The 19,837-nt window shown below is 31.6% G+C and overlaps 1 protein-coding gene across 4 annotated transcripts in view; it reads left to right on the forward strand.

Annotated features, from left to right (window-relative positions):
* Positions 1–10,939: 10,939 nt before the first annotated feature.
* The window catches only part of LOC122859504 (protein scalloped), a 64,483-nt gene continuing 55,585 nt past the window's right edge, over positions 10,940–19,837 (forward strand). For 2 of the 4 annotated variants that reach the window (XM_044163126.1, XM_044163127.1), the window contains exon 1: positions 12,574–13,268. Coding sequence is in view for 1 of the 4 variants with exons in the window: in XM_044163127.1 (XP_044019062.1) it covers positions 13,244–13,268 (25 nt within the window). In the remaining 3 variants the exon portion in view is untranslated. The other 2 variants (XM_044163123.1, XM_044163125.1) reach the window with 2 other exon arrangements.

The following is a 19,837-nucleotide window of genomic DNA, read 5'->3' on the forward strand; positions in this document are numbered from 1 at the left end:
CAGCACATCTATCTCTAACTCTATCCCAAAAATAATAAGCTGATTTAAAAAAAAAAAAAGAAAAAAAAAGTGATTTGTTAAATATTTTTTTTTGATCATTTTTTGATAATGTTTCTAGATCCATTTTTGCGTTACGTTTTGATCAATTCTTGAACAGGTAGCTTGATCAAGACTTGACCAGGTACCTTGATCAAGTCTTGATCCATTTTTGCGTTACGTTTTGATCAATTCTTGAACAGGTAGCTTGATCAAGACTTGATCAGGTACCTTGATCAAGTCTTGATCTATTTTTGCGTTACGTTTTAATCAATTCTTGATCAACCCGAGTGGAAATTTCAGTCCGATTCGGATCCAGGACGGATCCGGTTTACCTGATTACATATCCGAATCGGATCAGGCTGGCCGGATCCGATTTGGACTGAAAATGTAACGCCGGCTAGGCTCCGAATCGGATCCGGTTACAATAAGGACACCGTGGCTAAATCGGATACTAAATTATGTATCCGAAATTACATTTAAATCGGATCCGATTTTACATCCAGAACGGATCCGATTTTACATCCAAAACGGATCCGATTTTACATTCAAATCGGATTCGATTTTACATCCAAATCGGATCCGATTTTATGCTTAAACTGGATCCGAATTTTGTTTTAAAAAAATTTTGATTTAAAAAAAAAAAAATATTTGCTTTTTTCAATTATTTCTTTTAACAATCATTATCAACACTATTTTGATCTTAGAAAATTCAACCTAAACTAAACTAAAATTCCGGATTTTGCGGGGATCGTTCTCTGGGCTATTCTGTTCAAAGTCGGCAACTCTATCCTATTGACCACGGCGGCGTACGTGGAATCGATAAAATCAAAAGTCCTTTACAAGTGTAGAAAGTTATTTCAAAATTACAATAGAAAAACTTGATATGATTAATACTATATATATGCAACAATGTATTTATTATTATCAAAAAATAAAATGACATTCTGAAATTAATTTTTTTTTTTTTTTTTCTCAAATACAAAGTTGGATCCGTTTCGAATCAGGGAAACCGGATCCGGCTTACCTTAGCTAAGCCTTACCGAATCCGGAAGTTAACTTTGACAAAAAAAACAAACTTCAATTAAAGTCCCGCATTCCAGATCCGATTCGGATCAGGATAGAGTAAGGAAAACCGGATCCGGTTAGCCATAGCCAAACCTGACTAAACCCGGAGATAACTTTAAAAAATATGGTCCTTAGCCAAGCCTTACCGAATCCGGAAGTTAACTTTGACAAAAAAAACAAACTTCAATTAAAGTCCGGCATTCCAGATCCGATTTGGATCAGGATAGAGTAAGGAAAACCGGATCCGGTTAGCCATAGCCAAACCTGACTAAACCCGGAGATAACTTTAAAAAAAAAAATAAGGTCCGATTAAAGTCCGGCATTCCGGATCTGATTCGGATCAGGATAGAGTAAGGAAAACCAGATCCGGTTAGCCTTAGCCAAACCTGACCGAACCCGGAGATAACTTTGAAAAAAAAAATAAAGTCCGATTAAAGTCCGGCAATCTAGATCCGATTCGGATCAGGAAAGAGTAAGGAAAGCCGGATCCGGTTAGCCTTAGCCAAACCTGACTGAACCCGAAGATAACTTTGAAAAAAAAAATAAAGTCCGATTAAAGTCCGGCAATCTGGATCCGATTCGGATCAGGAAAGAGTGAGGAAAGCCGGATCCGGTTAGCCTTAGCCAAACCTGACTGAACCCGGAGATAACTTTGAAAAAAAAAATAAGGTCCGATTAAAGTCCGGCAATCTGGATCCGATTCGGATCCGAAAAGGGTCAGGAAACCCGGATCCGGATTACCTTAACCATACTGGATCCGATTCGGATCAGGATCCGGCCAAGTCTGATTCAATTTCCACTCGGGAAGTTGTCTGATCAAAACTTGATCTGAATTCAAGTTGCCTGATCAAGTTTTGATCATATCATGAACTGAATTTCTACTCGGGGTAGTACTAGTTAACATCATCATACATATTCTCATCAACACATATACATTTCTTCCTCATACTTGACTCGAGACACTACCGTGCCTCTTGATACATATATAAAATAATTAATTTTTTTTTGTTTTTAAGGTGATTTCCATTGTATTTTTAGTGACAATCATAAAAGCCAACATATAATAATATTTTTGATAATAAATTATAAAAAATTCAACCAATGAACATGGAACACAAAATTGGAACCATTGTATTCAGGTTTAAAAGACCTTACTGTGTATAGACGCCATGATAATCGACATTCCCAGTTAAAAAAATCTCATAGAAACCGCGAAAAAGGGTCAAATACACATCAAATGCTCATAGATATTATTATTATTCTATGAGCATTTCATGTGTATTTGACGCTTTTTCGTGGTTTCTATGAGATTTTTTAAACTGGGTTATCGTGACAACATGATACGATAATGACGACAACGTTACGATGCAATATATTTAACTGACGATAATATTTCAATTTTTTGTGTAAAAGTCATGATATATTGTGTCATAATTAAAAAATAAATAAATTATCGTTGATAATATCTATAATACACGATACGATACGATACGATACGACAACGCCTATGACAGTACGATAGTCAGACGACGTAATAATCTACCCGAGTAGAAATTCAGTTCAGGATATGATCAAAACTTGATCAGGCAACTTTATCTCAGATCAAGTTTTGATCAGACAACTTGATCAAGAATTGATCAAAACGTAACGCAAAAATAGATCAAGACTTGATCAAGGTACCTGGTCAAGTCTTGATCAAGCTACCTGGTCAAGTCTTGATCAAGCTACCTGTTCAAGAGTTGATCAAAACGTAACGCAAAAATGGATCAAGGCTTGATCAAGATTTTTGATCGAAAAGTGATCAAGAAACATTATCAAAAAATGATAAAAAAAAATTATTTAACAAATCACTTTTTTTTTCTTTTTTTTTTTTTGAATCAGCTAATTACTTATTATTCCTGGGATATAGCCAGAGATAGATGTGCTGAAATGAAAAACAAAGAACATAATTAAGTAAATTTGCGAAACTAGACGGGATCGAACCTATAAACAACGGATTACTATTTTAAACACACGCTTTAGCCCGCTCGGCTACCGGACGATCCTTGCAATGAATAGTTTTATAATCCTCATATTTTACATTCACTCACAAGAGGCAAAAAGAAAATGATAGATTCAGAGGAAGATTAATAATTGGAAAAAAAATAATTGTGCAATATAATAATTATTCCTAAATAATTATTTTTGAATATACATTTTAATTAATAAAATACGAAATAATTTTTTTGTATTTATTTGTTAATTCGTAAAATAAAATTATGGATAGATATTGGAATAAATTATTTAATAGAAGAAATATTATACAGAGCTGTCATCAGCTATCTACATTTTAAATATGATAAAACTAAGAAAATGTTGATCATAATTTGACCAGGTTTACTTGTTCAAAATGTGATCAGGATATTTGATGTTGTCTTGAACAGGAAAAATTGTTGTAAAAAAATATTTATCTTAAATCATCCAACTTGATGTTTTCATGATCAAGATTTGACCAGGTTCACTTGATCAGGATGTGATCAAGATACTTGATGCTATCTTGAAATTGAACGCAAAAAAATATCTTGTTCAAATCCTGATCAGGATTCAATCAAGCTTCCTGAAGGTAACTTGATCAATTTTTGATCAGGATCGAATATCAAATCCGTCGAGCCTGACCAGATTTCCACTCGGGTAATTTTTTATCGAATTTTCAGTCGACTCGATACGATAACGACAATCATGTTTCACGACCCAATACAATAATCGCCCAATTATCGTATATCGTATAAGCAGTTTCAGAACATTCTTATCATATTTTGAAATAACATAGGACTGGTACACAACTTCCTTAAAACGCGCTTCGATAGTTTTTCGTAATCTTCTGACTTGATTTGGAAGGCTTTAGAAGCTTTCAGGTTTTTTAAAAATGGGAAACGGTGAATTTAGTTCCACCATATGTGACCAGGTACACATTCGAATGTATATAAACGGTTGGAAAACAATGGCCCAGGGGGGTAACCATGGGGTACCACGAAACTGAATTCACCTGGGTCCTTAAAAATTTTTAGCACTACACCCAGGTTCATTTTTGACTCTATACCTCGTATTCGTATATTGATAGATAATTTTTACACTAAAGTTATGTAAAAAATCTGGCCATTGACTATATACAATACTAAGCCATAAAATTTACACAATTTTATTGTAATTTCTGTTTAAAAAAATGACTAAATTCACGACACTCACAAGTAAATTTTAGCAGGCTGAGAATTTACCCACTACCGGTTTTAGAATTTACTAAATTTTATCAAGAGACTCGGTAGAGTCTCGCCTCAGTTTTTAAAAAGCGAGACTCTTTACCGGGTATAAGTATTTTAAGTCAGTGGTCCGTGACGTCGTCGTTTTTAATTTATCAAATGGCGTTCTAATTATTTGTTAAAAAAAAAAAATAAAAATAGTTTCATTATGTATATCGATGCCTCTCTTTCCAATAAGCCTACTCTCGATTTTTTCCAACAAATAATAAAAAAGATTTAAGAGTCTGTAAAAGCCAAGTATTAAATCTTACTAAAAAATAAATTTTCAAGCTGAAATGTCTAATTTCTTCGGATACGTTGCGCATACCCCGCGCCTATCCCTACTCCTAAATTTTTTTTATATATGTGTGTATGCAGCCGCATGTGTTAGTTATTTATCATTGATGGTATAGCAGAATTTGTTTCTTTTTCCTTTTATTCAAAGCGTACATATACATACGTTTTATCCAGCAAATTATTCAACTTTATACTTCAAAATTTTGACATTCTTTTAGATATTTTACGTCTTTTGATTATTAAAGGTATGATGAATAGACAGATATTTAAAAATTGAGGCTTTTTGGCGACATTAAAAATGTAAATTTATGTTTTGTTTTTATTATAAATTTTATTTAAAAGTTGGACATTTTTTGTGTTAAGTTGGGCAGTTTGTGCTAGAGTCACGGAGAATAGCAACCCTAGGGGATGCGTCGACACCTATTCGATCGGGATTTGACTCTCAAATGTAGCACTCAGTCGACAGCGATTTGACAGCCATTCGACAGCATATATAAAAAGTAATTCACGAGCACCGGATACTCAAAATGAGTTGGATAAATATGAAATAAATATAAAATTATAATGAGAATAACTTGAACTGACTGAAACCTTGACTATAGTACATGTATTTAATATTAAATAAGAGTGTGAATTATACAAGGTAGAAAGGTTAGATTGACATGATTCGCATATCTACTGATAAGTCGGAAAGCTTTCGAGCCTCAGACCATTCATCGGTAATCGACTCGGTCATTATTACCGAGATATTTTGTCACTAAATCGACAGGCTTTCGACACCGAATTGAGAGCTGTCTAATTTATTCATTTTTCATTGTTTTAAATTGTTTAAACATTATAATGGACTTTATTAATGATAGATTAGTATTTTTCTATAAAAAAAAAATTAATAAAAAATATAAAAAAACTTGTAAAAATTTAAAAAAAAAAATTTTTTTTTTGTTTATAATTTTTAAATTAATTGTTAATAACAATTGCATGTAAAAAACATAATAAAACAGTATAATTAAGCATTTAAGGTGTAAACAATCGCCAAAATAATTTTTTTTCAATTTTATATCACTATATGCCATTTGACTCTGTCTCGACACCGTTTCGATAGCGTTTCGACAGCATTTCGACCGCCTTCGAAGTTATAACCTAGCAATTTTTTGACATTTTAGACATTTTAAATAATTTTATTGTAGAATTCCGACTCTCGCGGCCAGTCTCAGAAATAAAACAAAAATTACAAAGTACTATAGTTATTTCTATTTATTCATGATTTTAATTTTTAGTTAAAATTTCTCTCAGTGTACATTTGATCTCGCGGTCAATCGGATAACGCGCTCGCCTCCCGCCCCATAGGATCTTGGTTCGATCCTCGTTTAGGTAGTTTAGTTTGGGAGAAAAAAAAAAAAATTCAATCTTAAAGTTGGATAAAGTTAATAACAATATAAATAATTCAATTTAAAAAAAATTAAATTTTTAATTTTTTTTATTTCACATTTCCAACAGAATATTAGTTTGATTAAAAGAAAAAACCGTTTGTATCAAACCAAACATTGATTCCTTCAAAACCCTTTTTGTTTATAACAAAATTTAATTTTTCTTAATTCATTACTTTTATTGTTTTTATTGAGTCATCTGTCATTTGAAACAAACCGTATATCGTTCTCAACAAATGACAATTGGCTTTTTACAAACAGCCAACGTTTACGTCAAACGTCATTGTCTTCGATTTTAATGTAGTCTACTGGAAACCGAGAAGTTGCGTGGGGAGGCCACCAGGATCGACTAGAATTTCACTGTAAAAAATTTCAGTCCCGAATTTAGAATACATGTACAAGCACCTAAAGTACTCATACAAATATTTTAAATGTAATTTATAAACACGGTATTCTAAACCGTATTAGAATACTGTATTATAATTTTGAAAACTAATTTTCGAAAATTATATTACGGATGTTCTAAACTTGAGGCCACCGATGTTGTAATTTTAGAATACGGTATACGAAATTTAAAATATGGTATGAAAAAATGAATTGTTTAACGTGCTATATTTCTTATTAGGAAGTTTCTTGCACGGTGCCTCTCCTTCTTTAAACATTTTCCAACCGTCAATTCCTACAACTCATTTTTGCGACAGACATGGATGTCGACTTTGTAATGCGTTCAAACTGTACCCGATTCCTATTATAGCCCAGGGAAACCATGAAAAACCTGGGCAGTACAGCCGGCTTGCGCCTACCACTCGATACATGGCGTCGGTGGTCGGGATCGAACTCGAGACCTCCTGTCTCAAAGCCCGAACCGTTACCGCAGTGCCATATCGTTGGTCAATTTAAAATATGGTATTTTAAACGATTTTAGAATTCCGTATTGTAATTTTAAAAACCGATGTTCTAAAATTCTATAATACACATATTCTAAACTTGAGGGTGTTACAGTTAGGGCTTCATGCGGTACGAGACGAGACGAGATTCGACGAGTCTCGGTATCGGTCTCGCTCGTTCGCACCAGGTCTCGGTCTCGGTCTCGGTCTCGCAATTTTAAGATTTTAGGTCTCGGTCTCGGTCTCGGTCTCGGTCTCGGTCTCGTCTCGCAAGTATCGCCGGGTCTCGCTTTTATACTAATATTTATTCGTCCAAGTAAAGTAAAAAAAGTGATTGAATAATACCATGTATATCAAATTCGTGTAAAATAAAAACAATTAATATTTTATATTTTTTTAAAATTATAAAATATAAAATAATGCAATAAATATTGAATTATTTTAATTAATAAATTGATTATTAATTTTAATATTAATAAAATTGATTAATCATACCAAATTATGACGAGAATTATTTTTATATACGACGTTTGTTTTTTATCGAGTATCCTATTTTTTCCATCTCATTTTCTAGTTCTTCAACAAATGTCATATTTGAAGAGGCGTTATCAGTTGTAATACCTTGAACTTCTGATTCTAAACCGAAGTTTTTTAAATTAGTCTGAGAAAAGTCTTTAGAAATGCCATAAACAAATAGTATATTTTCTTTTTTTTTTTTTTCTTTTACTTCATCGATATGTATTTTTTTTCCAAGAAGTAAATCATTGCTTTTGAAACATCAAATACAAAAAATATCAGTTGAGGAAAATATAATTGGCGTAACTTAAGTCTTTACAATTTTCATTGATACATAAGGCTTGTAAATATCTTGTGACTCTGGCGTCAGTGCCCTACTGTGCAGTGTCTTACTGTGCAGGAATATAACAGTTCTTTTTTTTCAATATGATTCGATACGGTAAGAGGGAAAAAAAAAAAAAAAAAAAAATATTATTTAAAATTTTCAGAGTCTCGCGAGACTAGCGAGACTTTCAGACGATAGTCTCGGTCTCGGTCTCGGTATCGTTTTATTGATTCAAGGCGGTCTCGGTCTCGGTCTCGGTCTCGCGTCTCGCGAGACGACGCATGCGAGACCGAGACTAGTCTCGGTACCGCATGAAGCCCTAGTTACAGTAAAAATATCTGGAAAAAAAAAAAGATTCAATAAGTATTCATGATTTGAAAAACCTCATTGAACCAACTTAGATATAAAATATTTTATACGTATTGCGAAGAGTTACTGCTCTAATTTTTCCTAATACCTATCGCGGGAATCGAACCTATCGCACTCGGAGATTGGGATGCGGACACGGTATCCACTGCACCACGATGCGCTCGTGAAATACGGCCTTTTTTTTGCCAACATAAAGAACTTTCGTATCCAGTATAGTGTTAGAAAATTAGAATACGGTATACGAATTTTATAATACAGATCTACCAAATTTAAAACATTGGTATTGTAATTTTAAAACTTGTATTCTAAAACTCCAACTTTTTTAAAAATTTAGTGTGGATATTATAAATTTACAATACGGTATATGATTTTTATAATACTATCTCTTAATATTAGAAATGTGTATACGAATATTAGAAACGAGTATACTGAATTGGAATTACAATACGAGAGTTTGTAATTTCAGTATACCCGATTGTAATTTTATAAGTCGACACTTCTACAAAATTTAGAACATCGGTATTGTAATTTTAAATACGGTATTCTGAAACTCCGATTTTTTTGTTAATTTAATGTAGATATTATAAATTTACTATACCGTATACCTATTTTATGATACTTTTTTGTAATATTAGAAATTCTCAGAGAATATTATAAAACAAGTATACTGAATTGGAATTACAATACACAAATTTTTGATTTTAGAACAAAATGTATTCTAAAAATGTTCTAAACTTAGTATTTTTTTTTACAGTGTTCCTACTACACTACAGTGATTTCAATCAAAACAAAACAAAAAAACAACACAAAAAATTAAATAAAACCTTATTGTTTAAAGATCAAAATAAAAATGTAACGTGTTTATTAATTTTAAAAAAATAAACCATTTTATAATTTTCATGTGTTTCACCGCATTTTTATTTAGATTCATGAATAAAATAAAAACAATAAACTTTTTTAGAAGAGGTTAGGAAAACACTTGATTTCCAATAAATATTCGTGTCATCTGGCGGAAAACTTGCTGTACACCTCAGTAATTTCTGGCATGAAGTATACCATTAACTCGAGATTTCCGAAAATTCCGGTAGACTACAGTAAAAAATTTAGATGAAATATAATAATAATCATTATAATAGGTGGGAATTAGTCGCTTTAATGACGTCGGCTATGATTTTTACGACACCACTACAATAATATATGCTGCGGATTTCTCTCCCTGTAATAATTATTCTTAAATATATATTTTAATTAATAAAATACGAAATAATTTTTGTGTATTTATTTGTTAATTCGTAATAAAAAATTATGGATAGATATTGGAATGAATTATTTAATAATAGAAATATTATATAGAGCTGCCATCAGCTCTACATTTTAAGTATGATAAGACTTAGAAAATGTTGATGATAATTTGACCAGGTTTACTTGTTCAGGATGTAATCAAGATACTTGATGCTATCTTGAACAGGAAAAATTGTTTAAAAAAATATTTATTTTAGAATATTTAACTTGATAATTTTTTGATCAAGATTTGATCAGGTTGTTTTTCTTCAGGATGTGTTAAGGTTACTTGATGCTATATTGATCAAGCTAGCTTGAAAATGAATGTAAAAAAGTAACTTGATCAAATCCTGATCAGGATTCAATCAAGTTTCCTGAAATCAGGTAACTTGATCAATTTTTGATCAGGATCGAATATCAAATCCGTCGAGCCTGACTAGATTTCCACTCGGGATATTTCACACTTTTAAAATAAAAAAAAAGGCTTCAGGAGACAGGTCATTTATAGAAAAGCTAGCTGTTTTCTATCGGAAGTCCTCTGAAGACTTCCTAGTTAGAAAACCCGTGTAGAAATCGCCAAGATTTAATTTAAAATTTGAATTGCAAAATTTGTTAAATTATAGATAGGTATTTTAATTACGAATCATATTTTTTTTTCTCCATCTGTTACTTTACAAATTATAATTTAACCATATGTATTAATAAAAAGTAAAATATAGAATTGACGGAAACCAAAATTTTACATCCAATAATATGAAAGATATAATATTTAAGTACATTCATATATATATATATCTACCGAACAAATGAAAATCAACAAGTGCTTTCGTACCATTAAAAATCCGATACATAAATGAGACGAAAAACGACGCTCTATTGAATGTCTACATGCATATGTTGGCAAGAAAATACAACTGAACTAGAACTGAGTTTTCATAAACAATTTTAAATACAGACACATAAGTATACAACTGACTCATATTATCAAATGTATTCACGTTCGGCCGTCTGCTGACCGTTGAAATGTTAAATAAGAGGGGACCACTGAAATATAATAAAACTGGAAGGTGATCTCCTATGCTTAGCCAATGCACGGAGTGTCGCCAGAGATAGCAATATATTTGTTGGCTTTCCCTCTCACTCACGCATGCGCACATTAAATCTTGTACAGTCAACGTCAAAACAAACAAGTACTACACGGTATAAAAGTTACATTATATTTCAGTAGTCTCAACCAATTATAGTTGACGTGACTGTACCGACAAGGACAACAGGCCAACCATTGAGTTTCTCTCTCGGCGACACGAAGTTATTATATTTCAGTGGAGGGGACAAAGTTGATCACATGGTACAAGTGTAAGCACTGGTTTAACGTAATAAAAAATGACGAGAATCGGGTTGTTTCGTTGGTACTCGGTAAAATTCGCCAGTTTCTGGTTTCTCCCGCGGCCGCTCGGTGTCAGCGTGTGCGCAGACCAGCTGCGCACCAGGCATGTGCGTTGTCTAGATTCTTTGTGCCATTCCTCGCATACCAAAAACAGAGAGTAACTCTTCATATTTACAGCCAACTGTATAACGTTCACTTTATTATTGTGATAATGTTGTTTTTTTTTGTTTATTAACGTTTAAACAATTGTTGTATCAGTGATTAACATTATTTATTTATCAGTTTGTGGTAAGTACAAACCTATTATTGTTATTATTATTATTATTATTATTATTATTAGTGTAAACATACATATATAAATTAGGTTTCAAGTAAATAGCCTTTTCGTTGAATAATCCAATCTATGCGTTTTGAGAAATATTTCAAGAAACAAAATGCCTTGTGCACTTGTTTTCTATTAAAAAGTGCTATACTGTCGTAATATATATATAAAGCCTTTGTATGTATATATGGAAATATATAATAGTGTGTGATTGCGCGTGTGCGTGTGTGTGTGTGTGTGTGTCAAGTTGTGTAAAAAATATAATCCGTGCAATATGATCGTTGATATCACCAACAGTGAGCATACATGTCAACTTTTATTTTGAATTTATTCTTTATCCACAAGTACACCCTCAATGTCTTGATTTTTTATTAGAAAAAAAATTTTGTTTGGTTGTTTGTTGGCATCCTGCATAATTTTATACCTACCTATAAAAAAAAATAAAATAAATAGCAATGTAAAGAAAAAAAAATACTATGAATTTTTTTTTTAATTTCTGTTGAATGATTGTTTTTAATGAATTGTCAATTTTTTTCCGATCAAAATAATAAAAAGGCTTAAATAAAATAAAAGTAACTAAAGAAAAAATACTGGGTATTATTGTTTTTTTTCGCGTATGAAAAAAACAAAAAAAATTAAAAAAAAGAATAACATAATAATTATTCATATAAAAAACAACTTAAAAATTTTCTTTTTTTTCTACACAATTTTGTTTTAAATAATAAATTTATATTGTGTATTACGAATTGATAATTCAATGAAAAAATAAGTGTATTATGTGACACACAAGACTCGTGGGTCTGGATCGCTGCGGTATAGATTAGTTTGGTTGGTGATAATATATTATATGGTGAATTATTGATCCAAGCGGCGTGGTTGAAAACGACAGCGGCAGCAACGGTGGCAGGAAGCCCAATGCCCGCGAGGCAACGTGAGACAGAGAACGAATGTTGCTTTTGGCAGCGACTCGCTGCGAGCGAGTAATGGTGGCAGTAAGGTAGAGAGAAAGAGCGATTCGCAGCACACGGTGGGTTACATAGGTAAAAGGAACAAGCGAATGACGTAGGGATGATGGAGCAGAGAAAGAAAAGGACTTGGTCGGAGAGATAAAGGAGCGTATTACGCATACACCTATAGTTTGTGCTCGTGTTTGCCTGTGTAGCTAAAGTGAGAGAATCAGAAATAATCGGCTAAATAGAATAGGAGAGAAATGCAATTGGTGCAAATAGCAGCGATGAACGTTACATTGGGTGTTAAGGATGAAGCGTGCACTCTTATATACCTACTTGACTCGGCCAACAAAGAAAGAGCATGTGTGGACATATGCACATATCATAATACCTGTAGTATAGTCATAAACATGCATTGGTGAGTTTCAAACGTGAAACAAAGATATTAAGAAAAACTATAGATAATTTGTGAATTAAAAGATGACTGACGTTTGAATTGTTTTATCTTTTTTTTTCTTTATATATGTTATTAATATACCAATCATTTTTTTTATTGAGTTTGGGAGTAAATAGAAATAGAGAGGCGGAAAGATTAAAGTGACTATGCTGGAGTACGATCTCTAAACTGTACTGACTGACGATTAATTGACTTGATTTTACTTGTGTTGAGTCAGTCAAGTTTTAACATTTAGGTATATTCAAGTACCGGTTGATGGTGTTCTATGCTTTGATAACCGTTGGGGTACCAGCACTCGGATGTTGACTTTTTTTTTCTTAATATCTTGTCACATAAAAATGTGCGTGATTTTTTTTATTTTTATTATGTTTGTTTGTTTGTATGTTACCTATTGTTGTACTTTGATTCATTTTGTAGATTTTGTGATTTCTCGTGACAAAATCCGTGTCCGTTTTTATTCAATTCTAATAGGCATAAAACCTATATTCAAAATAAAGAGATTGAAAGAATAGAGAAATGTAAACTTTACAATTTATTGCCGAAGGATAAAGATTTTGATTTACCAATCTCTTCGTTGGAGTTACTGTTTTAATCGCAACATACTACCGTGAGATTCACCGAAAAGCCCGCCTTGCTCGCGATTTGGATGGATACTGTGCATTATTTTTCGAGTGAGTTTCCTTTAATTATCAATTTTGTTGGTGTTATTGAATGTTTCAGCCATTAGTTGCTTGACTCAAATTACCATTATCAAAATAATGATTGTCATTTTTCTTTGTTTTTTTTCGGGGGACTTGACTGATACCCGAAATCTACTTTCGCAATCGATACTATGATCATATCAACCTATTTTTCATGGAATTATATATAGGTATAATAAATTTGAATTAAAAAAGTACCAAACAGAACGACTAATTAGAGAAAAATTATTAATATTTTAATTGTAATAAAACTCCGATTTTATTTCTTTTATATTGACTTGGGTGGATTTCCCGAGTAAAAAAATGTTTAGTTTTCCCTATTTGACGTCTAATCTTGATCCAAAACGAATCAGATTGCCCTATTTCAGGAATGAACTTATCTTTAACTCATCCTGAATAGAGTTGCCTGATCCAATCCCGACCAGAATCCTATCAAGATAAATTATTTGAAAACTTATATTACGTAGGCGTAAGCCTACTAGTATTGTTTTTTGTACGACCAAATGAAAAAACGTTCATATCTCCTAAAGTAAAGTAGATAGAAAGTTCGTACTAGGACCAAATTAAACCTTAGAAAAAATACTATAATCAAGGATTAAAGTTCGACGTCCCGGATCCGATTCAGATTTCAGATCAGGACAGAGTAAGGAAAGCCGAATCCGATTCAAGTCCTGTTACCCGGATCCGAAAAAATTTTTTTGTATTTATATGTTAGAGTTATTGTATTAAAAAATTATGGATAGATATTGGAATTAATTATTTAATAAAAGAAATATTATATAGAGCTGTCATCAGCTGTATATTTTAAATATGAGATCCGGGCGGAAAATCGGATCCGATATGCCTAAGGTAATCCAGATCCGGGTTTCCAGACCTCTTTCGAATCCGTTATAGCTCAGGCTAACCGGATCCGGCTTTCCTTACTCTTTCCTGATCCAAATCGGATCCGGATCGCCAGACTTGAATTGAAGTGTGATTTTTTTTCAAAGTCAACATCCGGGTTCAGTCAGGTTGGGCTAAGGTAAGCCAGATCCGGGTTTCTTAACTCTTCGGATCCGAATCGGATCTGGGTAACCGGACTTGAATTGGATCTGATTCAGATCCGAAAAGAGTCAGGAAACCCGGATCCGGTTTACCTTAGCCAAACCTGACTGAACCCGGAGATAACTTTGAAAAAAAAATAAACTCTGATTAAAGTCCGGCGTCCCGGATCCGGATCTGAATTCAAGTTGCATGATCAAGTTTTGATCATATCCTGAACTGAATTTCTGCTCGGGTTTGTCTGCACTTGTATATCTAAACGCTGTTTCAAATCGTTTTGGGCATATCTTTTTCAATGAATTTACCAACTCCATGAAATGTGGCTCAAATTGTTGCTAATTACATATACTGAATATACAAACTAAAAACATACTCGGGAAGGGAGGGTAAGTAATTTAAAACAAGTCGAGCTAGTCAGATGATACAAAAAATTAGAAATATATAAACTAAAATAAAGTAAATAAAAATGGTGCGTTTGCTCCCACTAGAAATAACTTCGTATGTATACTTAGAACTTAACTTTATTCACATACAAACGATCTGCTGTACTGGTCTTTCTTGCTTTTTTTTTGTCACTTTTTTCGTTTTCTTCTCATTCTTCTTCTCGCTCTATAAAAAAATATATACGAAGGCAAGAGATGTATCTCTATGTAATACAACTCAGGGACGAACCTAGTTTCCAGTCAAAAATAAAAACAAATCTAGTGAAGTAATAATGAAGTTTTTATTCAGAAATTATTAGTGCAGTAACAAAATTTAAAAACACTGAAGTAATTTCTTTTAAATAATTGGAAGTAATTAAAGTTAGGTTGAATTGCTTGTATGCGTTCATGGACGGAGAAAATAATTGAATTCGATAATAAAATCAATTCGATCATTCGTGATACTTGTTATAACTATATTTTTCAAAGCTTTGAACAACCAACTTCATCAAATGAGTAATTTATTATGAGTAGCTATACAGAAATTCGATGTGTCCGAAAAATTTGATACTTGATACATTGCTTTTTTCCGTCGTGATTCTATAGTATGGTATTTACATAAAAATATCATATATACATAAATATATATGTAATATTAAGTTTGGTCTGCATAGCATTGGTGACAAAGTCTAAAAATATTGTTACGGCACTGTACGAAATTGCGGCATAACCAGCTATCGTGCTCATGGAACAAAATGAATGAGAAGACAAGAAAAAAAGCAAAAAAGATAGTCATAATTTGTATGTTCAGTATTAAATAGTAATGGAACAAAAAGCAAGTATGTAATAAAGAAGAAAGTGAAGGAGGGATATGCTTATAGTAAATCTCAAAATAATAGAAATGAAATTATGATAAATGAGAATAATATTAATTCCGTGGCGGCAATGATATTATTACACGACTGTATTATAATTGTAATGATAGTACACTACTGGGTTTATCTAATCTATTTGACTGGAGTACTAACCGAAAAACTTTTATTGTAAATTTAACATCAATTATAGAAAAATTTACCATGTTTTTTGTAATCTGAGACAAAGAGTAATTTGGTAGAAATAGATATATGAACGACGTAAAATTTACGATATAATATAGTTCATTCAACTGATTTTATGTTATTAATTTTTTTTCGTTGAACATGGTTTTTATTAAGTATATGTGGCGTTCTTAGCCAAACCACGGGGTTTGCGGCCTGACCGTCTGCGATTTCGCTCATTTTTTGATATGATGTAGATTTTGGCCCAAAAAAAAACCCATATATTTTTTTTTTCTTTAATTTTTGGGGGCGCCACCGTCGAATTTCATGATATCTCAAAAAGCGCCATTTTTTTTTGCTGAATTTTTTATCACAGATTCGAGGACGCAAAACAAGTATTTTAAGCCCTTCAATAGAGTGGGCACCAGTGTTGGGTAGGTATGATACATCTCCATTATCATACGCCATGTATCATACATTAAGAGCGCCTCTACATTTCACTTTTTAAACTATTTTACTGACGCCATTCTGCTGATGCGCCATTATACACATATTTGGCGCCCAAAAACAATATGTCAACATCCAACATAATATGTAATCTCAAGAATTTATTAATATTCATTAATAAATCAACTAACAAAAAATGATTGTGTGTATTTTATTTGAATAATCTCAAAAATTACAATAAAAAAATGAGATAATAGACATGATATGTGGGCAAGGAGGGTTTTGACAAGTTCTAAGGAACATCATGAAATGCCAGGAAAGATAGTTTCATTAGCTTGCAAAAAAAAAAAATAAATAAATACAGTAATTATCAGATGATAATCACACAGATAATTTATCATCACTCAATATCACAAATATATTTTTCCTGTCGTTCTTATGAGGAACGTATTATATTAATCTGGGAGACCTATTTGCCAAGTTGACCTCTTTCATCGTATTAGCATACTTGAATATATTCCAGGCGAACTCATGAGCCAATTTTTTAAAGAAGTCATAATATTAACTGATAAATTATTTTCTCGTATAATGTTTTAATTCTAATAAAATTTTTTATACACGTTGATGAATTTATTTATTATTTATCGTGTAATAAAAAAAGAACAGTTTGACAGCTGTGTACAGTGGTGTGAGTGAGAGTTTAATAAATCATTTAGTTCATTTTATAAAAAAAGAGGGCACTTTCAACTATCATACACTTTATTTAGTATGATACGTATGATTGTATGATACCCCGAAAATCGTCGAATTACCCATTACTGGTGGGCACTTAATGAGAACTACTTTTTTTCGATTTTTGAAATTTTTATTTTCGAAAAAAAAAAATTTTTTTTTTCCAAAATTTTTTTTATTTTGAACATTATTTTGGTTATAAAAAAAAAAAAAAAAACGAAACTTACTCTTATGAAATTTTCAATTTCTCTTTAGTTTTTCAGAAAAACCGTATAAGAGATCAATAGTAAAAACAAAAAATCAAAAATACTCATTTAAGGGATTTCGTCGATTTTTTTCCGAATATGAGAATGCTTTGAAATTTATACAGTAGATTCTTGAAATACTAATACATTTTATGTAATTTTTTGGTAATTGTTTGGAAGCTCGTTATTTTTTTATTAATTTTCAAAGTTGACAACTTTTAACATGGGCTCTTATGAAGAATGCGATTTTTGTCAAAAAACAGTCCTTTAAAATACCAATATCTCTAATCGACAATATGACATCGTGAAAAAAAAACTATCGGGTTATAAAATGAGACAAAACAAAACGTATAGAAAAAAAATAAAAGAGGTTTGGAGCTTAGTTTTTTTACAATTAATAATTAAAGTATGAAAAAATTGATTTTTATGAGGAATTATTGAAAATTTACTAGAGACCTCTTGCGGATGACTTTGAGAAACACAATATTTCTATGAGTGCGAAAAAGACAAAAATCAGAGGAAAAATGTTGTCTCACTCTTCGTTTTAAAAAATCGACGAAATCCCTTAAAGTCACCTTTAACTTAGACAGTCAATATTTTTCAATGTAATATTTATTTATAATCGAGAAAAATATATGTTCGCTGTAATGGAATTGATTATTTGTAGTGGTCAGTAGGATAGAGTTGCCGACTTTAAACAGAATAGCCCAGAGATCGATCCCGCAAATCCGGATTTTTAGTTTACTTTAGGTTGAATTGTCTAAGATAGAATTATATTTACTAAAACTAAACGTTTTCTGTTGCGTTTTGAAAAAGTTATTAATAAAAATATGAGGTACCGCCTATACTTTGCGTGTTAAAGTTGTCAACTTTGACAGTAAATATCTCAAAAAAACCACACAAAAAAAAATTGAAAAAAATTAACAATGTAGATAATTATTTCATTTAAACATAAGATAAAAAAAAAAAATCTATTGCGATTTCAGATTTCCAGAATCAACCTTAAATATAAATTCGGATCCAGTTTAAGTATCCATTCGGATTTAGTTTATGCATAAAATCGGATCCGGTTTGGGTGGAAAATCGGATCCGATTTAAAGGTAATTTCAGATACATAATTTGGTATTCGATTTAGCCACGGTGTCCTTATTGTAACCGGTAAACCGGATCCGATCCGGAGCCTAGCTGGCGTTACATTTTCAGTCCGAATCGGATCCGGCCAGCCTGATTCGATTCGGATATGTAATCAGGTAAACCGGATCTGACTTATATCCGAATCGGACTGAAATTTCCACTCGGGCTATTCTCATGTTCTCAGGCTGTGTTACAAGGCTCGTGTGAGGCCGGGGAAATCAAAAAGCATAGGCTTGAAACAGGCTTGAAATTTTTACCCTTGTGCAGTATTAAATATTTAAATTTATCACGAGAAAAGTAGAACATGTACACTGAGAGAAATTTTAACCAAAAATTAAAATCATGGTTGAATAGAAATTACTATACTGCTTTGTAATTTTTGTTTTATTTCTAGGACTGGCCGCGAGAGATGATATTCTACAATAAAATTATGTGAAATGTCAAAAAATTGTTATGTTACTTTAAACCTCTCTGCATCGTTATCTATTGCAGATAGACATGGGGTTGAGTGAAGTTTATTATTGAAAATTCAATTTTAAATAATTTATAAAAAATTACTTTTTTTGATTAATCTTTTAGATTATGAGTAATGAGTTAATTAAAATAAAGAACATAAATGTTTTGTGGAAACAATGAAAAATATTATATGTTCAAATGAAAAATACTGCACAATTTAATAAAAATTCTAATATATATAATAAAAATTATCATGTATACATATAAAAGTTATCATAGACTTAAGTAATTTTTACTATATATAGCTTTATAAAAATTCTGGTTGTTGGGCGAAATAACACAAAGATGGCCGACTGATTGAACAAATGATTGAATTGTCATGTGATTTCAAGCATTTCTACAGCCTTATCTGTTGAAGCTAGGTATGGGGTTGAGCGAGGTTTATTATTAGCAATTTATTTCTAAACAATTTATCAAGGATGAATTTTTTCTATTTATCGATTGGTTTTCGAGTTTTAAGCGTGTAAACAGAAAAGAAAAAATGTTGCCGGAAATTGATTGCTATTCTCCGTGAATCTAGCACAAACTGCCGAACTTAGCACAAAAAAATAATTATAATCATTTTGAAAATTTGTTGTAACAAATTCGTTCTATTGAAAATTGAAAATTTTCAAAACTCCGGTGAAAGCCCGTGTGGTTTATCTCGATTATTCCAAATTCATTGCAGTTTAATTTTTTTTACAATCTTAAATTATATGATTGAATTTTTTTTTTTTTTTTATTTACCCTGACGTGCGCTGTCAAATTATGTACACAAATCAAAATACAGATATATAAAACAAATTTAAGGTTATACTTCATGTAGGTATTGATATCAATGAGTCTATTAGATTTGTTCAAGAAATAAATCAATACAAATATTAAAAAAAATAAATCGTTCAATTTACTTTTTTTTTAACTGAATAATTTTTTTTTTTCAAATCATTTTGTTTAATACTTTTATTTATAAAAATTTTTCCGTGGTA

This window comes from Aphidius gifuensis, linkage group LG6, assembly GCF_014905175.1.
Source record: "Aphidius gifuensis isolate YNYX2018 linkage group LG6, ASM1490517v1, whole genome shotgun sequence".
NCBI classification, from domain to species: Eukaryota; Metazoa; Arthropoda; class Insecta; order Hymenoptera; family Braconidae; genus Aphidius; species Aphidius gifuensis.